The sequence below is a fragment of the Xyrauchen texanus genome, chromosome 8 (genome assembly GCF_025860055.1).
Source record: "Xyrauchen texanus isolate HMW12.3.18 chromosome 8, RBS_HiC_50CHRs, whole genome shotgun sequence".
In the NCBI taxonomy this organism is placed as follows: domain Eukaryota; kingdom Metazoa; phylum Chordata; class Actinopteri; order Cypriniformes; family Catostomidae; genus Xyrauchen; species Xyrauchen texanus.
In genome coordinates, this window is record NC_068283.1 from 47,272,155 (window position 1) to 47,299,001 (window position 26,847).

Below are 26,847 nucleotides of genomic sequence, written 5' to 3' on the forward strand. Positions count from 1 at the left end.
CAACGTTTATTGTTCAGCATTCTGTTATATGGTCCAGAAAAACCACATACCACTGCACCCCCACCAATGAAATAGTCCTTTTCCTTATATGGGGGTGACATACATGTTTGAGCTATGTGTGAAACGTGAGAGTACAGAGACAGGAAACATATTCCTATAGAAACATCTTTAGAACAGGGAGCAGCTGCAGCTACTCAACAAAAGAAGTTTAAAAGAGGTCACCATTATTCCACATTGCCCACTTTGATCCTGAAAGGATCACGTAGCCTTCTCAACCAACTTCAGTATTAGGTACACGCACATAGTGGAGCATGGCAATATTATGCCTGTTTATCATCACATTTATCTTTTGCATTAGTAATTGTAGCAAACATGGGCCAAATAATAACATATGTAGAATGCATATGGCAATCGATATAATGGAGGACATCCAGGGTGCGAACCACCCAAACATATTGAAAAATGTCCCCATATTCCCTGATCTCCGGCTTTATCAGCTAATGCTTTATTCAACTTATCCATTTACTTTCATACCTTCATGAATTCACCATCATCATCAATGTGACCCAGGATGTATGTATAGCATTTTTCACCAAACAATTTACATACTCCTCCTCCATCTTTAGCCAAGAGGTAATACAAACATTTAATACCTCTTGGCTGTCCAACACTGTCTAGATATACTTCAGGGTCACTTGAGGCATCACCTTCTATGTACCTTCGTTTCCGGGTGTTTACCCATACCTTCATAACAGAAACATCTTCCTGTAACATTACCATAAAACATAAACCATCATACATTATTTCTAGAAATTGGAATTACACTTGTGACTCCTTGCTGTTGTGTTGATACTGAACGGGCATAGGCAAGCACGACCGCCTGCCATATGCAAAGTGTCAGTAGGAATGTCTTCATGTTGACTGTTCAGGGTCCCTCCTCTGGTCCTCCTAATTCACAGATTCCCGGTTGGGCACTGGCGCTGCGTGTTCAGCTCCTCCAATGCTTGTTTTAAAACGTTCAAAATACCGTGATAATGTCGACCGAGTATTACTATTGCAGTATTGGGCAGAGCCACATGCCCTTGTTTATTCCTTAACAAATAATTCTGGTCTGATTTCACTTAATTTAAGGCCCAAAGTTGTCAGATTCAGTTGGATTTGCCTGTAACAATTTACATTTACATTTTACATTTATACATTTGGCAGATGCTTTTATCCAAAGCGACTTACAGAGCACTTATTACAGGGACAATCCCCCCGGAGCAACCTGGAGTTAAGTGCCTAGCTCAAGGACACAATGGTGGTTGCTGTGGGGATCGAACCAGCGACCTTCTGATTACCAGCGATGTGCTTTAGTCCACTACGCCACCACCACTTTGATGTCACAATTTAATATCAGTGTCTTTTAACAGTGTTGATCGTATCATGGAAAAAGTCTCTTCAGCTTGATTTAGGCCTGGGCTTCCCTTGCAGCCCACTTTGCTACTTCATCAGCATACTTCAAGTCTGGGTATATATTGATTGATTTAGCCAAATGCATGCTCTGATCAACGCAAACAGCTCAGCGGCTTGTGCAGATTTATATGGGAGCGAATAATTTCTTGATCTGCAATCCCCAATGCTATCAAATCCTTCTTCAATGTTTATTGTTCAGCACTTTGTTATATGGTCCAGAAAAACCACATTGCATCGGACCCCCACCAATGAAATAATTCTTTACCTTATATGGGGGTGACATACATGTTTGAGCTACGTGTGAAACGTGAGAGTACAGAGACAGGAAACACATTCCTATAGAACATCTTTAGAACAGGGTTAGGGTTAGAAGTTTAAAAGAGAAGGAAATTATTCCACAGTTACACAGCTCACAAAAGTATTTTCTTTGCTCTGGCATCTGCAGGGGAAGGTACATATTAAAGTGCATGTGGTAATTTAATTTGACCATAAAGACTTTGAAGAACATAAATATGTACAAACGGTAATAATAAATTTTACAGTAGGGTTTTATGTGTTCCCCTTCGGTCACTCACTCAACGTTATGTTGAATGAAGTGACACAAGGGGTCTTCCTGGGATGCCAAACGTACCTCTGCACCTGAGAAAAGGCCAATATCAAGTTGGCAGACAGAATTTGCATGCCCCACCCCAGACATACCAGTATAAAGGGAAGCGGGGCAGTGAGCGCCAGTCAGAATTATCTGACGCTCATAGCTCCCCTCCAGAACCTGTAGAATGACGTCATTACTGACCTCGAAAGTCTACAGTGCAACCGGACTGGCCTCCTCCGCCCTGCATGCCATGGCTCTCCTGCAAGTTCACCAAGCCAAGGCACTCAACAGATCTGGGTAGTTCCGACCCCGACGTGCTGCAGGAACTGCGCTCTGCCACCGACCTCGAGTGCCATATGGAGTGGGTAGAACAGGAGCGTCACAATGGTGTCGTGACCCAGATGGAAGTGAGGTTTAGGGGGGTGAGTGTAACGGGAGCAAATTGAATCATGACCCAAATGGGAGAGAGGTTTAGGGGGGTGAGTGTAACGGGAGCCAATGGTGCCATGACCCAAATGGGAGAGAGGTTTAGGGGGATGAGTGTAACGGAAGCCAGCTGATAGATAGCTGTGTAATGTGTGTAAACCTCACTCTCCTAGCCTCAAGAGGTGCACTGGCGATTGATGTTAGATGCTGTAGCTGTTAGCCTCCTTGTTAGTGCACCATGCCAGTTTGAGTCCCGTACAGAGAGGGTAGAACAGGAGCGTCACAATGGTGTACAATAGTGCACACTTGTGTCGCCCCCACAATGTTAAAAAGCTAGTGTGTATGTGTACGCAATTAACGTGATGGAGCGCTCCCAAGGCCAGTGACAGAACCCCGTGTCATGAGACTTCTTATTCTCTTCTTTTTACGCACAAACATAAAAAAGGTATAACACTTGCACACATTGAAAAAGCCAGTATGATCCCCAGTAAAAAAAAAAAAAGAATTATGTGCAATATGAAATAATATTGGGGTTATAGGCGAAAATATGTGTGTCGATCGGTTTTTGCTTAAACTCCTTAATAATATTTGCATTTGTAAAAATGTTTTGAAGATCTGTCTCCTCAAGTTTTTTCCATCTTCAAAAGTGTGTGTTTTCATTCACAACCAATGTCTGCCCACCAATCACATTTACTTAAGCAAAGTTCTGTTATTGGTGGTTAAACTATTTTATGGAGAAATAACAAATTTTATGGAGACAGGGGCTCTAAGCAAATTTTTTTAATCAATTTATGTGCAGCTAACGTTTGCTTACTATGTCTGATCTCAATGGAACAATCAATCCGTTTTTTCTCAGGTCTTGGTTGATGTAAATTTTTTTGAGGGGGCACCAGGGTCAACCAATACCTGAGAAAAAAAACTGATTGACTGTTTCACTGAGCAGTGCCTATAGCTCTCTGGTTTACTTATGGTCGACTCTTTTACTGATGGTTCACAGATTACTTAATCAACCTTGAATCACTTTCAGTAACCATGAATCACCGTGGGTTGCTTTGAATCACTGTGAATCACCATAAGAGCTGTATGAAAACAGAAACATACAATAAAGAATTAAATAAAATATACAAAGTATACAAATTAATATATAACATTAAAAAAAATCAATTTACATTAAACACAGTTTCACCATTTAAAACGAAGTATTACTACACATCACCACAAGGCGGCGACAGAGACCGTACCATGTAAACAATGCAACGAGACAGCACAATGCATGTACAAACTTTCTAATTTACAAAAAGGTAAATTCACTCAATATAACACACACCTTGTTCTCCACTGCAATCCAGTTCTAAAAACTGAATATATGTAAGAAGAATCCATGTTTAATAAGTGAAAACTTTCTAAACATTATATGAGTGCATTTTGAGCCTCTTTCTCCTTCAATCCCAGACCCATATCATGCACTGATTTAACAAGCGCAGTAAAGACTGACACATGATGTATCGTGCCTTTAAAATCAATTAATGGTCATTTACACTCCCACCAAATCATGAGCACAATTCAAAAGAAAGACTTCAGCACAAAGTATTTCCTTATCAAAAATTACCTTGATTTGACCATGAAAAAGAAGCTTAGAATAATATACAATGACAAATACACATGGAAACTCTTAAATCACAACCTTTGATTTTGTAATGAAAATGAAAGAGAAACAAAGACTTACTAGCTGGTCTCCATTAACAAGATTAACTTTTGAACTGGACGTCCAATCACTGAAGGTTTAATAAAACACTCGCCCTCTGCATTAAGCCTTGAATCACCAAGGACCAGTTTTGCTCTCCTTACAAGACCATCCTTGCTCACAGAAGTCTCCACTACTCTGCCAAGTCTCCATTCATTTCTTGGTAAGTCATCATCCTTCTCCATTACTATATCATCCACTTGTAGGTTTCTTCTTGTGACATGACATTTTTGTCTTGCAGTTACTGTACATTAGCTAGGTATTCTTTACGCCAGCATATACGTGCATATACATCCTCTTGAACAAATTTCCCTGGTGGAGGCAAAGCTACAGTGGATTTTAAAGTCAGCAAATCATTTGGGGTAAGTGGCTTTAAACTTTTAGGATCAGTTAAAGTGTCAACTGTTAGAGGTCTGCTGTTCACAATTGCCATTGCCTCATAAAAGAAGGTTCTTAGAGACGAGTCATCCAATCTCCCTGGATGAGGTGCAGGTGTGGAATTTAGTACAGCCCTTAATGTTCTGATCAGATGTTCCCACACTCCACCAGCAAGGCTAGCATGAGGTGCGTTCATGATAGAGTCACACTGTCTCTCTGACAAGAAGGTAGTCACTCTCTTTGTGTCAATTTCCTCAAGTGCTTCTCTCAATTCGTTTTTCGCTCCCACAAAGTTGCTTCCTTGATCTGATTTGATCTGTCTCACAGTACCCAGTATTGCAATAAAACAGTGCAGGGCATTTATGAAAGAGTCTGTAGTCATGTCAGTGAGCATTTCGATGTGTATGGCATGAGAACAAAAACAAGTAAACAGAAGACCATACTTTTGTAGATGATTCCCCCTTGCTTGACAAGAAATGGACCTAAAGAGTCCAGTGTAAGTAAATGGTGGTGATGGATTTACCCGTTCTGAAGGAATATCAGCCATTTCTGTTCTTCAACAGGTCTTCTGTGCTATTTGCAGATAACACACTCCCTGATGTAGGATGTTACCGCCCTGTTCATCCCTTGAATCCAGAAGCCACTGGATCTTATCTCATTTACAGTGAATCCTTTCCTTGATGTGAAACCTTTTCATGAAAGTGGGCAATAATCAGTTTTGTAATTGGATGATCTTTTGGAATAATTGCCGGGTGTTTTAGTGAATCTGAATAAGCTGAATGATGAAGCCTACCTCCCAACTTGAGGACACCATCTACATCTACAAAGCCATCAAGAGGGTATCAATCCATTGTTTTGGTGAGACTTTGCTTACTTTCTTTATTTCTTTCCTTTCATCATTGTATGATTGATTCTGCAAACATTTAATTATATGAAGTTCTGCTTTCTGTCACTCTAATACAGTACTGAGATGATTTGATTTGTCTTTGTTTGCTCTTCTCAGAAGGCGAGCAAAAGCTCTGACAGCTCGTGACCAAGAAGAGAACTTTGAGAGACGATCTACTAAGCATAGTTCATCCTTACACTCCGTGCTTAGAAAACAAACTGTCCTTACTTCCGTCATGTTCAGTCTGCACCTTCTTCCAGGACTCTTATTTTGAAGTTCTCTCCCTCACTAAGTTTCCCATAAGCCACTGCCCTGATCACTCCTTTATTGTCCCCACCTGTTTGTCATTCCCTCATCTAATCCTTTGTGTATATATACCCTTCAGTTTCTCCTAGTTTCTGTCAGTCCTTAAAGTGTTATGTTTAGATTGTTTGCGCCTACTCCAGTGTTTGCTATTAAAGAACTTAAAGTTCCTTCTCCTGCGTCTCCTCTTGACTCTCCAGCACACCAAGCCTTAGAACTTCTGGATCTCCCAAAGAGAGCTCTGAAATTGTTGTGTAAGAAACTATTAAAAAAAAAGTGTAACTTTAAATCGGCACTTCCGTGCAGGGCTCTGATGCTGTTTGAATGGCCGAACACTCACGTGAGGTTCGTTCTTCTATTGTAAATAAGCGGCACTTCCAAATTGTTGCCTGAACTCGTCGACGCGCTTACATCACACAACAGTTACGTGATGCATCAACTGCTGGCAAGAACTGTTTAAATGTTGATAACTTTTTAATTATTGACTGGAGTTGTATGGTTTAATTTTTATACTGCCTAAATGTGACTTTTGGCAGTCAGAGGGATGGCATCTGGTACTTGCATTATAAGGACCTGACTGAGCTCTATCTATCTATTAAAATCTTTGTTAATGTTCAGTGGAAGAAACACAGTTATACACATCTGGGATGGAATCAGGGTGATTTAACAGGCCTCTATACTCACACACACACAGTAAAATACATACTTGACCATCAGAAATAATTGTAGAATAAAATGGCTATATTTACAATTGATTAATGTATACTTAACTTGATAAAAATACACCACATACCCCTTCAGAGTCACACCTTCACATATTTAAGCATGTGGGTGCAACTAGTTCAGCCTTGTGTTTGGTTGTCACAGTTATGTAGAGTGTAACAAACAAAATATTCATCCTAATTTTAAGAGTTCTTGCTTGTAGTGTAGACAGTTCAACACATGGTTAAATTCACTAAGCATTATTCTAAATTAAACAGTCTATTAAAACTGAACTAATTAAAAGTAAAAATGCTAACATTGAAAATATTAATTTTCATTCAAGTTGTATTTCTGCTCCTTTAGCAAACTTCACAAAATACCTTGTATCATCGTGGGAACTAATATCAGAATAAAACAAAATACAAGATAGTTTCTGTCAAGCTTCTAAGAAGAAAAGCTTAATTTAAAACATCACTTTAATCAATAATGGTTTCTAGATAGTTTTGAGCCTGCGGAGTGGTGGTGGCGTAGTGTGTTAAAGCACTGTACTTGTAATCAGAAGGTCACTGTTTCGATCCCCACAGTCACCACCATTGTGTCCTTGAGTAAGACACTTAACTCCAGGTTGCTCCGGGGGGATTGTCCCTGTAATAAGGGCTCTGTATAATACATTGGTACTCAGAAGGTTGCTGGTTTGATCCCCACAGTCACCATCATTGTGTCCTTGAGTAAGGCACTTAACTCCAGGTTGCTCCGGGGGGATTGTCCCTGTAATAAGTGCTCTGTAAGTCACTTTGGATAAAAGCGGCTGCTAAACGCATAAATGTAAATGTAAACCTACATTTATTCTCTCAGATGAACGTTCTACTTAATCTCTTATCTTTAATATAAACACTTAACTTCAAATTGTCCTCTGAATTGGAAAAACCTTAATTGCCCTTAAAATCTTTAATCATAATGAGTAAAGCGGTTTGAACCTCTCCTTCATATCACTGTATCTAACATTAGTGTCACATCACATCATTTTCCATATAAAAGAAAATTGAAAGAAAATTCAACAGTTTAAAGATGTGCCTTTAGAGTACACTTCAACATCTGCTGTTGAGGTTCTTGTTTCAGCAGACACTTATCACACAGAGAGTGCGAAAGGGGAGGGGCTCAGAGGGGGACACTGCATCTCATTACATCAGTTCCTTGTTTTTTATTTTAGAATCTCACAATAATACATTTAAGTACAACCTTCTTCTCTCGTTAGAAATGTGATTACTGTTCCTGACCCCTGATCAGCTGGCACTGCTTCCAGCCATGTGCTAAATGTCCATATAATACATAACCAAATGCTTGAATGGTCCTTCTGGCACTAACACATGAGCTATGGGTGGTATTATTCTTTTCTGACATTGTTTTGTGCACAGACTTCACATGTGGACAAAAACTCATCAACTTAAAAATTAATACCAATATTCTTGTTATTTAATTCTCCTTATCACTGTTATTTAATTATTTTTATTACTTCCCCCTTATACATTGGTTAAAACCATGCATTAATCTTAGTTGATGCAACCATCTATGCTTCATGAAAACACCATATACCTTGTGAGTCTTTTTCTTTTTTTCCACATAGTATGTTCATATAGACCTGCATTATTTAAATTAATGATTTCTAAAACAACAGCCATCAAATCTTTAATAAATACAAGCTTTTCCTCTCTTTTTCAACATTCTCTTCACATTCAATACAACTAACTTTAATCTTCTGTTCAAGCTGAGCTTTACATTTACAGCACCTATCTTATCCCTTCTTCTTTCTTTCTGTTGAATAACTCTCTAATGATTCCTTTCTCTGTTTTCTTACTCTCTCATGAGAAGCAACTTCCATTCTATCTAATGAAAGAACAAAAATCACCTTTTTAAACCAATATAGGTATATGTTTAAACAAAATAAAGTATAAAAGAGGCACAATTGAAATTCATCATGAACTGATCTAAATCATTCTTAAATTTATTTTCTTTAATTCTAGTCTCAGTGACAGCTCTCAGTGTACCCATGATCAAACAATGCCTACACTGAATATATAAAACAAGAAATAAACAGTAAAAATATCTAATCTTAAAAGAATCTTCTATCTTTTCTAAATTCGGGGCGCCCCTTTGTTTGAGTGGAGACATCAAGAGAGACGAGATTATTTAGTACAGGGTATGTCCCCTCCTGTTCAATCTCCTTACAGAGCGCAGGATCTGTTTCTATTCGGGGCACTAACAAGTCTCACTCAATCTCTCCATTCCCTAGCAAAAATAATACGATCAATGGAAATGGTAAACAATTGTAAAAAAGAAAAGAAAAAGAGGACGTATGTAGGGTGACCATATGTCCTCTTTTTCGGACCTTAATAAGCATCCGGCCATCATTACTGATTTGCCATTTCTAATCTGTATTTAAATTTCTCTGGATAAGTTCAGTCTTATACAACCAATTGGTTTTATGATTTTCCATCTTTTGCTATCCAGGGGTTCAATACCCGAGGTTCTAAATTTAAATCCAGCATCTATCAACTGATTTATTGATTTGAAGAGCAAATATTACAAACTTTATGGCAAGGTTAGAGTTACCAATTGGATTGGTTACTCCCCCAAATTGTCCAGAGAGTACCCTCACTTTAAAAAAAAGGTTAGTGGGTGCTACAACGAAGGATTGAGTGTCTTTTTCTAGTACTACTATTTCTATTTGCCATAATTAATCTATGAAAGTATCACTTGAGGCATGCAGTTTCTGCACTGTGAATTTTGGTTCTGCTATTTAACTGAATAATGTCAGGAAATGCTGATAAGTATAGGAGAATAATAAATGAAAAATCATATTGTTAAATGATGCTGAAATATTTTAATATAAAAATAAGAGAAATTAGTGTATTTTACTGATCAATTATTTCAAATATTTGTTTGAATTTCCATTGAGCCGCTTTACTACTTTATTATGTTTAAACTTTTACTAGTATAAAAATGTGATTTATGTTGTTTCATTAGATTGAATGGAAGTTCCTTCTCCTGAGAGAGTAAGGGAAGGGAGAAAGTAATCATTAGAGAGTTATTCAAATAAAAAAATAAATTAGGGGATGATAGAAGCAGGCCCGGATTAACAATTCAGAGGCCCCTGGGCACAATGTCTTGTAGGTCCCCCCCACCCCACCCACACAATAACAATAAACAAGAATTTTTGGATACTATGTGCTGGTAACACCTATAGCGAGCAGCTAGCTGGCATATGCAAGCACATAGTGCCTCACCTTTACCAATCCAGTTATATGAATCAAATTCTTCCATAATTAACACACAAACACGTACACACACCCATTAATGTAGCTTTCCTGTCTGTCTCTCTCTTCCTCTCCTGTCCTCTACTCCTCGGCTCTACAGGGGCTGCCGCTCTTTGTCTCTCTCCCCTCTCCTCTTCCTGTGATGAAAAGGATGCAAACAGTATAGGTCATCTTAACTCAACTTTTTACTCTTCTTTATACTCTCTTCTTTATACTAAAAAATTCTGCACTTATGTATTTAGCACTTTATTATTCATGGCCCCTAATGGCACTTTGTTTGATGATTGAATGATAGTGAAATGGTAGTAGACACATTACAAGATGCTGTAAGTATTATGGTATAATATTGGTTGCTTACAATACAAATTACAATTGCTGGTGTATGACCTGTCCAACTATTGACAAATGTACTACATGTAAGTCGCTTTGGATAAAAGCATCTGCCAAATGCCCTAAATGTAAATCAAATGTAAAATAAAGCAGCTTGTTTTTGTTTTTTTGATAATACTATATTTCATGTAAGTTGTTCTCTCTCTCTCTCTCTCTCTCTCTCTCTCTCTCTCACACACACACACACACACACACACACACACACACACACACACACACACACACACACACACAATACCTCCTCCTCTCCTCAGGGTCTGTCTGTCTGTCTCATGCTCTCCTCCTCTCCTCAGGGGCTGTCTGTCTATCTGTCTGTCTATCTTAATAATACTAATTTAATAGATCAGATTCACGCACAATTATCCGTGAACTTGATAAATGTTGCAGATATGTTCTTCTAGGATAGCCTGTGCCTACTATCCACAAACAAATTGCTTTCAACTTATGTGTGCAAAATTCAGAATTCAACGAATGTGCAGCAATTTCTACAAATAGAGACATTTTTGTGAATAAAATGTTGTATTTTGTATTAGTGATCATAATTTGCGCATGCAACAAAGAGGATGTAGCAGGTGACGCGTGCATTTATTGACGTCTTTTCTGAGTCGATCTCATTTGAGTGTATTCGGCAATGCTTATAACGTGTAATTAAACACGTTGAGTTTATATTCTGGGCTCATCAGATTTTTTTTACATAGTATTATTAGTATGATTTTTACTGTCTGTTAATAACACTGTCCGTCTCTTTATGTTAAGGTTTGTATTAATTTCGATATGCCAGAGGGCAGAATAAGACAGGGAATTAAAGAATGCATTGTAGTTATGTTGACCTACTGTTTTCATAACACTGGATATTCTGCTAATTCATACTTTTCTAAAACGTTGCATAATGGCAATTAACTTATTTAGCAATTACACTAGTGCTAGTTTTGTTGCCAGTGTTGCTCAAATGCACGCGTACGTGTCACCACCAGCAGTAAGTACCTGCATGTGTTGGGAAAAGGGAGAAGAGCGAGTTCGGCAAAAGGGGGATTCGAACTCTGGCTGAACGCGTCAAAAGCTACCATCATGCACCTCACGCCTTACGCTACAGTAGTTATTTTGTGTCGAGCGTCTTTTTGCTAAAAAGACAGGCACCGGGCCGGCACGTAGTGCAAATATACGCTCCGTTTTCGGAAATGAAAAAAAATAAAAAATAAAATCTTCCCCTCGCTTGGGCCCCAAGTGCGGATGGGCCCCTGGGCCCGTGCCCATAATGCCCATTGGGTAATCCGGGCCTGGATAGAAGTAGATTGAAAGTTTTTGAATAAGTTTTCTTGAAGATGGTTTAAGATGGGAAATTTTGAAATGAACATTAGGAAATGCTTTGTGAGAAAAGCAGTTAATGTAATGAATTATTATAATTATCACTATTTTCACTGTTGAAGAATAACTTAAATATATTATTGTGAGATTCTAGAAGGAACAAATGTTAAGATTAGGAACAGCGTGAGGGAGTGGAATGTCCCCCTCCAGATTTCTCCCCGCCCTACTCTCTCTCTCACTCTCAGTCTAAGGGTATTGATATGCGTTTAAGGAAGTTGATGAATGCTCTTAGGTCAGAAGCATCAAAAGGGAGGTCTAGAAGAAACCTGCCAGAAAATTTTGAGTTCCACTCAAACCGACTGCATTTTAATGACCGCTTTACTAAAACTTATTATCACAGTGTTAAATACCAATAATTCTGTTACTGTGCCATCAGGGATCATACTCTGAGTAGAAGATTATTTATAGATTGGTTTTAGGGGTGAAGTTTTGAGAACCATTGCATACAAAGGTGTGCCTGACTTACAAAAGAAGTATTAAACAAACCTGGGAATGCTTGTATGATGAATAATAAAGATGATTTATTACGTTTACTTATGCTTTTATTAAACTCATGTACATTTTAATGGTAATGAAGAATGGAAAAATGAAAACATGGTGGTGACTAAAGATTTAGTCTTGTCTGTTTATAACAATTTAAATAGAATTGTTTAAGAAATGGGGTGCATAGTTGGCTAATATTGGTATAATGATTGGAAAACTATCCTTGTGTGAAGAATAATATTCTGTGGTGTGTTACCATTAATCAAATCATACTTGAGCCAAGAAACAACAAAGCAAATTACACTTATCAATGTGATTGGTTCAGTGCAAAACAATTACAACTACCATGGATGGACAGAAATACCAAATTGGTAGGAAATTGATTCATCCAATGAAGATATGTAGATGATGAGCCATACCCTGGGTGTAAGTGCTAGCCTAACCACTCCCCAAAGGGTGACCCTCTATGATGCACAAAAGTATCTGGGTTAAAGATATCTACACTACAAAAAATAACTCTTAATATTATGATGAATATTTGGTTTTATGTGTGATATACTCCACATATCTGTGACAACCACAGGCAGGGCTGAACTAATTGCACGTTCATGATTATAACGTGCGTATATGTTTCATTTATTGAATGAAAGCATAGGGAGACAGAATCTTTTCTCCATTCTTAATCAAACTTGGATGGAAACGTTTGGATCTGAAATCTCCACCGAAGTGTGGTTGCATAATCTGGTCATTGGTAATGAAGCTGTGTGACTAAACTTAGTCACTAGATAATATAACTGATGTGACTGAATTATGACACTGCACTCTGGGTAAAGACAGTGAAGGTGGTAATTAAGTAAGTCCCAAAGTGTGGAATGATGAATGAAGATGAATATGAATAAAAGAATGTTACATTTATATTGCACCTTTCTAACACTCCACTCATAGCGCTTTACACGGTGAACAGGACTCTCCTCAACCACTACAAGTGTGCAGAATCCACCTGGATCAATATAAATTAATCCAGTATAATCAATATAAATATAGCCATTTTATTCTACATTGCAGTGCATCCGGAAAGTATTCACAGCGCTTCACTTTTTCCACATTTTGTTATGTTACAGCCTTATTCCAAAATGTATTCAATTCATAATTTTCCAAAAAATTCTGCAAATAATACCCCATAATGACAACGTGAAAGAAGTTTGTTTGAAATCTTTGCAAATTTACTAAAAATACAAAAATGAACATACGTACATACGTAAGTATTCACAGCCTTTGCTCAATACTTTGTTGAAGCACCTTTGGCACCAATTACAGCTTCATGTCTTTTTGAGTACAGGCCAATGCCACTGGGCATACGCCTCCTCAACTGTCTCGATGACTGGCTGGCTCTAGCTCAATCTCGAGACTTGTTGTGACCTGGTGCTCAGAGCCCGGAGTTTCACATCAAGTTTGGAGGGCAGTAATTTAAGCAGGTGCATTTGGATTGCTTTGGTACAGGCACAATGTCTGTAAAAACACTGCTTCTGCCTGCCTGTAAGAGGGCAGAAGCAGAATGGAAGAGTGGTACGATTTGCCAAATGGTGGGCGGGGGAGGGATTTGTAGCCATCCCGGAAGGGAGAGAAGCAATGGTGCAAAACTCGTGTGTTGCAACTGATGTGTTGGAATTATTTTGGTGCGATTGATTTGAAATTGTCTTTGTTAAAGTCCTCGGTCACAATGAACGCGGCCTCAGTGTGCAAGGTTTCCTGCTCACTTATACTTCTATACAGTTACTTGTGTGCCCGGTCTGTGTCGGCTTGTGGTGGGATGTACACAGCAGTGATAATGACTGCTGTGAATTCCCTCGGTAGCCAGAGTGGCTGACACAGAAGCAAGAGAAATTCCAAATCAGGAGAGCAGAAAGACTTGATTGAATGTATGTTCCTCTGATCACACCAAGATTTGTTGTTCACAAAACATACACCACCACCTCTGCTTTTACCTGAGAGTTCTCTCGCTCTGTCTGCTCGGTGCACGGAGAACCCTGCAGGTTCGATGTCTGAGTCTGGAATCTCCACAGACATCCACGTTTCTGTAAGGCAGATAATATCGCTGTCCCTCGTCTCTCGTTGGAAAGAGATCTACGCTCTCAGCTCGCAGAGTTTTTTGTCCAGAGACTGAACAGGGGTAGCAGGGGTCAATTTGCGTGACGTCTTAGTCTGATGAAAACGCCGGCTCTCCAGACAAAGGGCTCCACTGTCGTGTTTGTAAACAGCGGGTCGGCAGTGAGGAATTTAAAGTCCAGTTTTAGGTGTGCTATTGAGAACCAATGTCCAGAAGTATTTACTATTGTAGACGATAAGCCAGACAACATCCAAGACAAAAAATATAAGAATTGTAGACAAAAAAACAAAAAACTGCAATGTTGGGTCGGAGCTTGCAAGCCGGAGCCATACATGAATATGTGATCTCAGTGATTTGGACAATGGCATGATTGTTGGTGCCAGAGCCGCTCTGTACAGTTGTGGTTTGAAGAATAGCACCTCAGAATGCTATTCTGAGATGCGGGTTGGCACTTTTTTTAGTGGCACGAGGGAGACCTTCACAATATTAGGCAGGTGGTTTTAATGTTGTGCCTGATTGGTTTGTGTGCTTAAGCCAGTTAAAGTTCATGTTGTTAGATGGTAAATAGAACTGATTGGTAAGACTTTAAAAGATGGTTTTGATATGAATGGAAGTAATAGCAAATATCTTTTTGTGGATGCTCTCTCACTATGTTGACCAAGATACACTAAAACTGATGATTTGTGGAAGATAACTATAGATGCTGAGCAATGCATAGACAAAGAGATCAAACAAGGTTTTTTTTATACTTTTCCTCTGGGTCAAATTGATGAGTGTGAAAACATTGCTGAAAAGATTACTGGTACTAAAATTATGAGAGTCCCAACAGACCTGTGTAATGGATCTTTTGTTAAACTAGATTATAATAGGGCTAGATTTACTGATGTCTATATACAATATAACTTGGCAATGATGTTTGCTAATAAATCAGATATTAGAATGGAACAACTCTATGATCATTTAGAAATAACATGTCAGAACACCACTTTATAATACAACTGTTTGGATGCATTTGAATATGTTCCACTTGATCAATGAAATTACCTCCAGTACGATTATCAAATCACTTGTGTTATTTACTGATCTTGAATGGAAAGATTACAAGCCTTTCCAAGTTTTCATATGGCCTCAGCTTTCAGATGTAACACTAGGAGATGAGTGGTTTTTTTTATCAAAAAAACAATTTTTGCATTTCTAAGACCAATTCATTCTGTACAAGAATTAAGGGATCTTCAATCCAAACCCAAAACTTGGCAATGTTCCAAATTCAAAATAGTTCATGCCTCAGGTCTTGACTGGAAATCAAAAGACAGTTGTTCTCTGTACTCCTGTGTAGCTGAATTACATAACAAAACTGAGTATTGTCCAAAACTAAAATCTAAACTCGTACAAGAAACTTACATGGACTCACTTCTGGTACAGATCAAAATGAATGATGCATTTGCAAGATATTAATATTTAAATTTAGCATGGCAATGGTAAACTATTGTTATCTGACCCTGAAGGACCAACCACTTTAGCTGTAGCTTGGATGTTTGCCTTTACTGTTGATAGTGTTTTTACTAACATATTGGAAACTGTTGAAGAATTTGTTTGGGAGGCTTGGGAGGATTTTGTAGAAGCTGTAGAATCCATAATATTTGGTTTAGTGAGATATCTAGTGTATGCTTTCGCCAAACTAATGGGACTTTTCTTAATTGTATGAATGATGTTTCGCTTTTACTTTTCATGTGTGTTCAAGTCTGCCTGCAGAACTGTGAACACCTCTAAAAGAGATGAATGTCTGGTGAAGCTGGCATCGAACCTAAGAACCCATTTGAGGGAAGAAAAAGCCAGTGTCCTGTTGTAAGTGGGAGGTGGGGGAGCTTTTGCACGGGGACCAGAATTCTTTAGGTTCTGGCATTCCCGTGTAGAAGTGAAGCACATGCCATTTCCCTCATATCTTTGGTGTCCTCATTTGTAGACCACTGCGGGTGTTTTATTCCACACTAGTCTAAAACAGGGGAGTGAAGGGGTGAAAATGTTGCCCCATCATATGACTTCAATTGAAGGCAATAATTGTTTTATATTACAATCTAATGTCTCAGTGGACAATGCAAGTCAACTGAAATACTACAATAGTAGGCCAATGCACTGCACACAATAAAACTAAACTAAAACACAAAAAGAGAATTAAATAATGATGATGAAATATAACTTTATTAAGCATGATAATAATATGCAGATAATATAACTACAATAATGAAAAGTTTCTTTAATAGTTTATTTTGGATTAAAGTTATAATAGAGAGATGGTGACACTCCAAACAAATTAATATGTAAATGACTGTGCTATTATATCAGTACATTATAAACCACTTGAATTGAGTATACATTCATTGCAAACTATTGTAATATGTAGCATCATGTTTCTTTCAAATGTAATTTAAAATGTTCTACTCTATTTAAACAGTAGTTGTTCTAGCTTGTAGCATAACTCTGAAGTCATGAACATTATCACTTTGAATAAAAGCGTCTGCTAAATTACTAAATTATATAAGAAAATATGTTACAGTAACTTCACCAGAAAATGAAACCTATTAAACACAAAATTCCCAGAGTAATATTCGATTCATCAAAGCATGACAACCAATGTAAGCTTAAACAACCCTACCAGAAAACATATCCAAGCATTATAGCAAGTAAACAATATCAAACAGTTAAACATTCATCAAGAAAGCTGTCCTGATGCTGATAAAACTGCTGTAGGTTCCCCAGGAACAACACACCCAACACAGTAGACAGTCCTTCTTTGCTGTGCTTACAGATATGACATAAACACGCAAGAACCAATTACGTAAACTTGGGATTTCATGTACAGCTTTACTGTAGGTTTACCATTGTGAATGCGAGTAAGAAAGGACACTGCTGATTGTTATGCACTCACTTAATAATGTACTTTTGCTTCTTTTAACCCCCAAAAAAGTAGTTCAGCTTCAATAGTTCAACTTGACCAAACATTTTTCAGTTCAGTATTATAACAAACACATTTAATCTATTCTAAATCAACCTTTAAAGGTTACAGCAATACAGTGTATTATGTGAACAGAAGTTAAAATAAATAGAAATAAAAACTAATTTCAAATATCTGTAAATCACAGGCATTAAACCAAGATTCCTGGCCTTTTGATCAATGAAATTACATTACTTTTCCACCAATTGATGATGACTGGATAAAGCTAGATAAAGCAATTAGAGCTAAGCATAATTAAAAAATGTTTACTGTATATTCACTTTAGAAATTGTCATGACTTTGTAAGTGTAAGCTGAAAGGATATTTGAACTGCTATCTCATTTCCAGTCAGCTCGCTCTCACAATGGCTAAGCAAAACAATTATTTAACCTACTAAACCAATCAGCTTTATGGTGTAAACTGGTCCTTTGACATGTAATCGGTTTGTCAGTCAACTTGCAACTTGCTATTGTCATTTAATTTTCACCGTTTTGTGGATAAGTCTGTTTTACTTCAGCTATGGAAATGGTATTTGCTCAGGTGGTTGTTGTGGTTTCTTCTATCACCTTACACTGCAAGTTCAGCTTTTTGGCCATGACACACAGAAGCAGGGTTAACAAGGTAAGCCATTAGATCGTCAACCGCTTATCCTGTGTACAGGGTCGCGGGGGGCTGGAGCCTATCCCAGCTAACATTGGGCGAAAGGCAGGGGACACCCTGGACAGGTCACCAGTCCATCGCAGGGCCACACATAGACAGACATACACTCACCGCCACACATAGACAGACATACACTCACCTCCACATCCACATCCACACCTAGGGCAATTTTTTTGGAGACACCAATTAACCTAGCCTGCATGTCTTTGGATGGTGGGAGGAAGCCAGAATACCCGGAGAGAACCCACGCAGACACGGGGAGAACATGCAAACTCCACACAGAAAGGCCGGGGCAACCAGGGTTTGAACCCACGACCTTCTTGCTGTGAGGCGACAGTGCTAACCGCTTAAATGCCCACATCTGGTGAAGACTGAGATTTAGGCAGTTTAGAAGAATTTCTGGAAAAGTAATGTTTTTTCCTCTTGATTATTGGGTCATCTGAACAGTCTGTGTTGGTCAGATTCAGTGTCTTGTTTGCTCTCTTATAGATGGAATATACCAAATAATTGAAGAATTAATTATTGAACGCATATATCACTTATCCTTCACATTGTTTTATTACTCTTGTCTTGATACACCTGTGAGTTCTCTGAGAGTGACATTTATGAAAAAATTGGTTGTGAATTCAAATGAAAATATTCTTTGAATCAATATATCGGCATTAGTGTTTTTCTCAAAGAATCTCACACTTTTTAACTTTTCTCTTTTAGTTCTTCTTGAAGACATGTTTCTGTGACATCATCAGTTGCTTTATTAAGTTGGCTTGTGAAAGCCAACTTACTGAAATCCTATTTAAACTTATTATTATTAAGTTGGCTTGTGAAAGCCAACTTACTGAAATCCTATTTAAACTTATTATTATTATTATTATTATTATTATTATTATTCTTCTTACTAAGAAATTTCTATACGCTACTCCTCCTAGAGCTTTAACTCCACATACTCCAAACTCGGCACAGACCTTCAGACTAATCCCGAATAGTGTGCTATATCTTTTCTAACTGATCGGACTTACGGTTTTCCTAAAAATGACGATCAAACTCGGAAAAAACTCCCATTGACTTAACATTGCGGAATGTTCAGAAATTTAAATCCCAACTGACATTTTCACACACACAGACAAAAAGGGCCTGTCAGCCCTGCATCTCTCCTCTCTCTCTCCCTCAGAGGATTTCTTTTATCAAGCAGCCAAAAAGTAATGACCTAAAATCTTCATAGCCACATGCTAAAAACGTCACTAGCATCATGCTAACACATGCTAACATCGCCTAGCTGAAGTGCTAAAACATGCTAAAACGTGCTAGCATCATGCTAACACATGTTAGCATCGCCTAGCCGAGTGCTAAAAATGCTAAAAATGTGCTAGCATCATGCTAACACATGCTAGCATCGCCTAGCGAGCGCTAAAACATGCTAAAAGCGTGCTAGCATCATGCTAACACATGCTAGCATCGCCTAGCGAAGTGCTAAAACATGTTAAAAGCGTCATTAGCATCATGTTAACACATGCTAGCATACGCCTAGCGAAGTCGCTAAAAAATGCTAAAACGTCATTAAGCATCATGCTAACACATGCTAGCATCGCCTAGCCGAGTGTTAAAACATGCTAAAATGTGCTAAGCATCATGCTAACACATGCTAAGCATCGCCTAGCGAGCGCTAAAACATGCTAAAAACGCGTCTAGCATCATGCTTAACACATGCTAGCATCGCCTAGCCGAGCGCTAAAAATGCTAAAAGCGTCATAGCATCATGCTAACACATGCTAGCATCGCCTAGCGAAGTGTTAAAACATGATAAAAATGTGCTAGCATCATGCTAACACATGCTAGCATCGCCTAGCGAAGTGCTAAAACATGCTAAAAAAGTGCTAGCATCTTGCTAACACATGCTAGCATCGCCTAGCAGAGTGCTAAAACATGCTAAAATCGTGCTAGCATCATGCTAACAAATGCTAGCATCGCCTAGCGGAGTCTTAAAACATGCTAAAACATGCTAGCATCATTCTAACACATGTTAGCATCGCCTAGCGAAGTGTTAAAACATGCTAAAAACGTGCTAGCATCATGCTAACACATGTTAGCATCGCCAAGCGAAGTGCTAAAAGATGCTAAAAACGTGCTAGCATCATGCTAACACATGCTAGCATCACCTAGCGAAGTACTAAAAAATGCTAAAAACGTGCTAGCATCTATCTGTCTGTCTATCTATCTATCTATCTATCTATCTATCTATCTATCTGAGGGTCAATATCTATCTATCTATCTATCTATCTATCTATTTGAGGGTCATTATCTATCTATCTATCTATCTATCTATTTGAGGGTCAATATCTATCTATCTATCTATCTATCTATCTGAGGGTAAATATCTATCTATCTATCTATCTCTCTATCTGAGTGTCTATCTATCTATTTATCTATCTAGCAACTAAGTTAAACTTTTAACTACTTTAAACTACAAACTACTTTAAACTTTAAACTAATTTAAACTTTAAACTCATTTAAACTATAAACTACTTTAAACTATAAACTACTTTAAACTATAAACTACTTTAAAATTCAAACTAATTTAAACTTTAAACTAATTTAAACTTTAAACTAATTTAAACTTTAAACTAATTTAAACTATAAACTAATTTAAACTTCAAACTACTTTAAAATTCAAACTAATTTAAACTTTAGACTAATTTAAACTTCAAACTACTTTAAACTTCAAACTACTTTAAACTTCAAACTTTCTGGTCCAAACTTTCACAAGCCAACTTAAAGTTTGTCTCGACGAACTTTTTCTAGTTATTATTATTATTATTCTTCTTACTAAGAAATTTCTATATCTAACTCCTCCTAGAGCTTTAACTCCACATACTCCAAACTCGCACAGACCTTCAGACTAATCCCTAATAGTGTGCTATATCTTTTCTAACTGATCGGACTTACGGTTTTCCTAAAATGACGATCAAACTCGAAAAAACTCCCATTGACTTAACATTGCGGAATGTTCAGAATTTTAAATCCCAACTGACATTTTCACACACACAGACAAAAAGGGCCTGTCAGCCCTGCATCTCTCTCTCTCTCTCCCTCAGAGGATTTCTTTTATCAAGCAGCCAAAAAGTAATGACCTAAAATCTTCATAGCCACATGCTAAAAACGTCATAAGCATCATGCTAACACATGCTAACATCGCCTAGCGAAGTGCTAAAACATGCTAAAAACGTGCTAGCATCATGCTAACACATGTTAGCATCGCCTAGCAGGCGCTAAAAATGCTAAAAATGTGCTAGCATCATGCTAACACATGCTAGCATCGCCTAGCCGAGCGCTAAAACATGCTAAAAACGTGCTAGCATCATGCTAACACATGCTAGCATCGCCTAGCGAGTGCTAAAACATGCTAAAAACGTATTAGCATCATCGCTAACACATGCTAGCATCGCCTAGCGGCGCTAAAAATGCTAAAAACGTGCTAAGCATCACGCTAACACATGCTAGCATCGCCTAGCCGAAGTGTTAAAACATGCTAAAAATGTGCTAAGCATCATGCTAACACATGCTAAGCATCGCCTAGCAGGCGCTAAAACATGCTAAAAACGTAGCAAGCATCATGCTAACACATGCTAGCATCGCCTAGCGAAGTGTTAAAACATGCTAAAACATGCTAGCATCATGCTAACACATGTTAGCATCGCCTAGCGAAGTGTTAAAACATGCTAAAACGTGCATAGCATCATGCTAACACATGTTAGCATCGCCAAGCCAAGTGCTAAAAGATGCTAAAACGTGCTAGCATCATGGCTACACATGCTAGCATCACCTAGCGAAGTACTAAAAAATGCTAAAAACGTGCTAGCATCTATCTGTCTGTCTATCTATCTATCTATCTATCTATCTGAGGGTCAATATCTATCTATCTATCTATCTATCTATTTGAGGGTCATTATCTATCTATCTATCTATTTGAGGGTCAATATCTATCTATCTATCTATCTATCTATCTATCTGAGGGTAAATATCTATCTATCTATCTATCTATCTCTCTATCTATCTCTTTCTAACTCTATCTATCTATCTATATATTCTATCTATCTATCTATCTATCTATCTATCTATCTATCTATCTATCTATCTATCTATCAACTACCCAAAATAACTTAGCAATCCACTAGAAACATCCATAGCAACTTTAAATTACTTTAAACTACTTTAAATTACTTTAAACTACTTTAAACTAGAAACTAATTTAAACTTTGAACTACTTTTAAAATTCAAACTACTTTAAACTTCAAACTACTTTAAACTTCAAACTAATTTAAACTTTAAACTTTCTGGTCCAAACTTTCACAAGCCAACTTAAAGTTTGTCTCGACGAACTTTTTCTAGTTTTTATTTTAATGTGTAATTTATTTTCAATTTAAAGCATAGAACTCTAAAGGTTCCAGGACCACTTGCTGTAATTGTCTCCAGTGTCCAGCAAAGCCTCCCAGAGATCTTGAATACGATCTTTCAGGTGTGTCAGCAGCATTGCATCAGATGTTGAAGCATGAGAAATAATTGATTCCTTAAGATCGAGCACATTGTCATTGTAGTTTGGGTTTGGTGGTGCCATGGGTGGGCTGCCCTCCCATAGTTGTGCAAAATACTTCACATCCTTCTCTACATCAAATGCAATGACATCACTGAATCTTTCTGCATCACAGACTTCATCTTTATCAGCAAGTTTTGTCATTTCATCCAGTTTCTCCAGCAGTCGTCTCCGTCCCTCCATGTTATTTGCTTCTGCTGTAATGTCTGAAACATTCTGATGCACAAACATGCAGCTGGGATTCAGTCTGACCTTCTTCATCCTCAGGAAGGCCTGAACAACAATCTGAAGAGTGTCCTGCATCTCAGATGGGTTTTCTCCAAAGATGTTGATCAATGTCAGTTGCCCAAGACCCACAACAAATGTGGCCAGTTCATTGTCATGATGTCTCGTTGATCTTCCAGCCAGTTCTAGAGCACGAAGTCCCTCAGTATCAACCACCAGAATATAGTCAAACTTCAGATGTGCTTTCTTCTCCTCTGACACTCTGACCAGCTGCATGAAAGCTCCTCTGGTGCATCTGCCAGCACTGACAGGAAACTGCAGTCCAAACATGGCATTCAACATGGTGGATTTCCCAGTGCTCTGAACCCCTAAAACTGACAGTACAAACACTCTCTGGTCTCCCAGTTTCCTGATGAGTTCATCTAGAACAGCAGAGATCCAGATCACAGGAACATGAGCAGCATCTCCATCCATCAGCTCCAGAGGAAATCCAGAGATCATCATCTCTGCTGCAAGACTCGGGAGAGAAGAGAAGTGAAACTGCAGACCTTCCTTGTTCTTCTTCACAGATGAACATGATTCATAGATCTGACCGATCTCTCTCAGGATGTGCTCCAAACCAAAGGTTGCAGCTCGAAGCTCTTTTGATATCCCATCAAGCTCTGATTGTACATGAGTCAAATTTTTGGCCATATCCTCTTTCAGCTTTAAGACTTTTGAACACTTTTCATCATACTTGTGATGTAGAGCATAAAGGTCAGTTGAGGTATATTCATCCAGAAAGATTTGAAGCCATTTAAGGAAAAACATATTATATATAGCATCTGATTTCATTTCATTAATAAAACGCTTTATAAACTCGCTGATGTCAGATTCATGTTGTAGCTCACGGATTTTCTTCATTTCTGTTTGTTTTACACTTATCTCCCTGTCTGATTCACTCCCTTGAGGTCGATGTTGTTCTTTGATCTTCTGACAACACTGATGCCACAGTATTCCCTGAAAGGGCAGAAATGATTCTTTGATTTTTGTCAGATCTTTATTCTCCAGTAATCTCACCATCTGCTGTGCTGCTTCTTTTCCTCTCCTGCAGTCTTCATCATCATCTTCATCTACTCTGATATCTGAGTGTTTGGACACATCTTCAAGTCTGAAAATGGAAGATGATTCTGAAGAGACTGAGAGACAATCATTTATAGCTCTTCTGATTTCCTCAGATACATCTGATGGATTACGGTCTTTTAAACCAATCCTGTATTTCCCTTTCCTTATCTGAATTACAGCAGATTCATCCTCAGTAAGGAGGCAAATGAGTGGCTTTCTTTTCTTGTATAGGTTTTGGATCTTTGTTGCACTTTTGTAGTTTCTGTTAATCTGTGGTAGAATAACAACATTGACTGAGGACATTTCAGTGAGGATCTGCAGCTGTTTCTCACTGTCTCCTGCATCTCCATGTAGATTACAGAACGCAACACAGTCAGTAAATTTATCCGTGTCTTTTCCAGACGGGCAGTACCAGGCGATCTCCACCACTCCATCCATCAGTACTCTGGTTCTGCTGCTGCCTGGGCAGTTCCTGTGGAAGAACGTGTTGTGTTTCTCATTGATCAGACTGTTCATCAGCTGAGACTTGGATGAGGACACTGAGCCAAACCTGAAGAAACACACCATTGGAGTTTCTGCCTTACAGACTGACTGGACTTTACTGATGATTTTACCTTCATCATCAAATGTCTTCCAGCTCTTGTTGATTTGTCTGAATGTCCAGAGAGGAAACTCAATGTGTTGTGTGAATGGATCAGGTACAAGCAGAGGCAGAGCATACTGACACTGTGACAGTTTAGTCACCATCAGCTGCTTCAGGAATATATCAGCACAATGAAACACGGCCATCTGAATGTCCATTGGGTGAACAAGGTCTGATTTTTTTGTTCCTTTGTTTGACAAAGATGTTTCTTTATAAATGTCATAAAAAATATCTATCTCATCTTCAGATGACTCACTGACTCTTTGTTGTTTGTGTTTAGTTTTAATGCATCTTGCTCTGTAGTTCATCGTCAGTAGTTTTTGTAGGAAAGTCTTAGCCAGCTCTTTCTCAGCACAAGACTCATGTGACTGTAATGAATGTCCAGTTAACTGAAGAACATCTGCAGCTCTCATTTTAATGTTTTGCCAGGGTTTAAGATTAAGTCTGTGAAATAGATGCTCCATTTGTTCTCTTCCAGTATTTAGGTATTGATCTGGTGTGACTGCTGCTCTTCCAAAGTCCTTATTTTCTCCCTGTAAATTAGAAAGTATATGTTAGTAACAGGAAAGTTTGGGGTTACTTAACTGTAACCCCTATTCCTGATAAAAGCGGAACGAGATGATGCGCTTATTTAGTGCTTTGGGAACATCTTTAGGAGTGACCAGCTGTGAATATGTGTGCAACACGTCAATGAAATTGACAAAATGTATAGCCTCTGCCGGTAACATCATCAGGATGTGCCAGTAAAGGGGCTATAAATAGATGCGCCACAGGTGCATCGTCAGGTATTTTGTCTGAAGAGCAGTCCTGGGGCATCTTCAGTGTGGTAATGAAGCGCAGCATTCTGCTTTTATCAGGGAACAGGTGTTACAGTTAAGTAACCCAAGACATTCCCTATCAAAAAGCTACACTTTGATGCTGCGCTGATTTAGTGCTTTGGGAACAAGAATACCCACACTGCCGCACTGTGGATGTCCGGACCGCTTACGGTTGTGTAGTTGTGCTCACAAGAGCAAGAGAGGTCTCATACATGAGCTTGTGATGTAGACTCAAGGACACAGAGTAGCATAAAAATCCAAACTATAGAATCTTGTGAATTTATATGGAGAGGACCAGCCCGCTGCATTACAAACATGATGCAGAGGGACACCTCTGGCCAAAGCTTTAGAGGAGGCAACCCCTCTGGTAAAGTGAGCCTTGATACCTGCTGGCAAAGGTTGACCGCGCGCCTTGTAGGCCAGGGCAATAGCATCCCTCACCCCATGGTTTGCTTGGTGGAGGCCTCCCCTTTGTTAAGACCCCCATGACAAACAAATAGTTGCCCTGACTTACGCCACTGGCTAGAGCGGTGTACATAAGTCTGAAGGGCACGGACTGGACACAGTCTGTGAAGTCTTTCCTGCTCCACTGTTATAAATGGCAGGGAACAGAAGGCTTCAAGAGTGACCGGATGTATGGTCGAAAAAGGAAACTTAGGCAGGTAGTCAGGGTGAGGGTGCAATTGCTTTAGCCATTCCTGGGGCAAAATCTAAGCAGGATGGCAAGATGGACAGAGACTGCAGATCCCCAATTCTTTTTAGAGAAGTAATTGCCATAAGAAAAACCATCTTGAGAGTCGGAAGTTTATCAGACGCTGAGTCTAGAAGTTCAAAGACTATTGCTAAGTCCCATGAAGGTTTCAAATGCATGGCTCTGCGAACGAAGCGAGCGAGCAGGGGATGTCTCCCCAAAGGCATCCCGTCAATCAAGGCGTGGCAAGCCGATAGAACGGCCACATAAACACTGCGAGAACATGACCATGACAACGTTGCGGTCTCGGCATGCTTTCAACAGAAAGCAAGCCACTCCAGCCGCCCCCCGCATTGCTCCTTCTTTCCACGGGTTTGAGGATGATGCGGTTGGCAATTGAGGCAATTTTGGGATGGCAGCGGGTGCAGCTCCGCTAGGTACGACCCCTGGCACGCTCGTTGACTCCCTTCCGTGCTCGAGGTAACAGCGGCTCGCCTCACAGCCAGTCCGCCTATCCTCTCGAGACCGAAGTGGATGAGCTCGCCGCTGCATCGGAGAGCGCAGTATCTGACGTGGAGGACTCCCCTGGGCTGCCGCTTTCGGGCCTGCACGCCCAGGCTGAGGCCGATGCGCAGATGACCGATCTGGCACCCACACCCAGACCTCTGGAACCTCCACGTCTAGCCCTTGGATGGGATGTGGAAGATCTAGCCGGTCTACCATCGACCGTCGTAGATACAATCAACCAAGCCACAGCCCCTTCTACCAGGCATCTTTACGCCCTAAAGTGGCGTCTGTTTGCAAATTGGTGTTCTTCCCAGGCTGAAGACCCACAGATGTGCGCAGTTAGGTCAGTGCTCGTGTTCCTACAGGAGAGGCTGGAGGGGAGGCTGTCCCCCTCCACCCTCAAGGTGTATGTCACCGCCATCGCAGCTCACCACAGCACGATAGACGGCAAGTCTCTGGGTAAGCACGACTTAATTA

General features: G+C 39.2%; 1 protein-coding gene across 1 annotated transcript in view; it reads right to left on the reverse strand.

The window, feature by feature from the left end:
• LOC127648265 (interferon-induced very large GTPase 1-like) overlaps positions 1-26,847 on the reverse strand; it is a 270,334-nt gene that overhangs the window by 213,740 nt on the left and 29,747 nt on the right. The window contains 2 exon segments of the mRNA XM_052132850.1: positions 5,642-5,657; positions 22,246-24,887. Of these exon segments, the coding sequence (XP_051988810.1) occupies positions 5,642-5,657; positions 22,246-24,887 (2,658 nt within the window).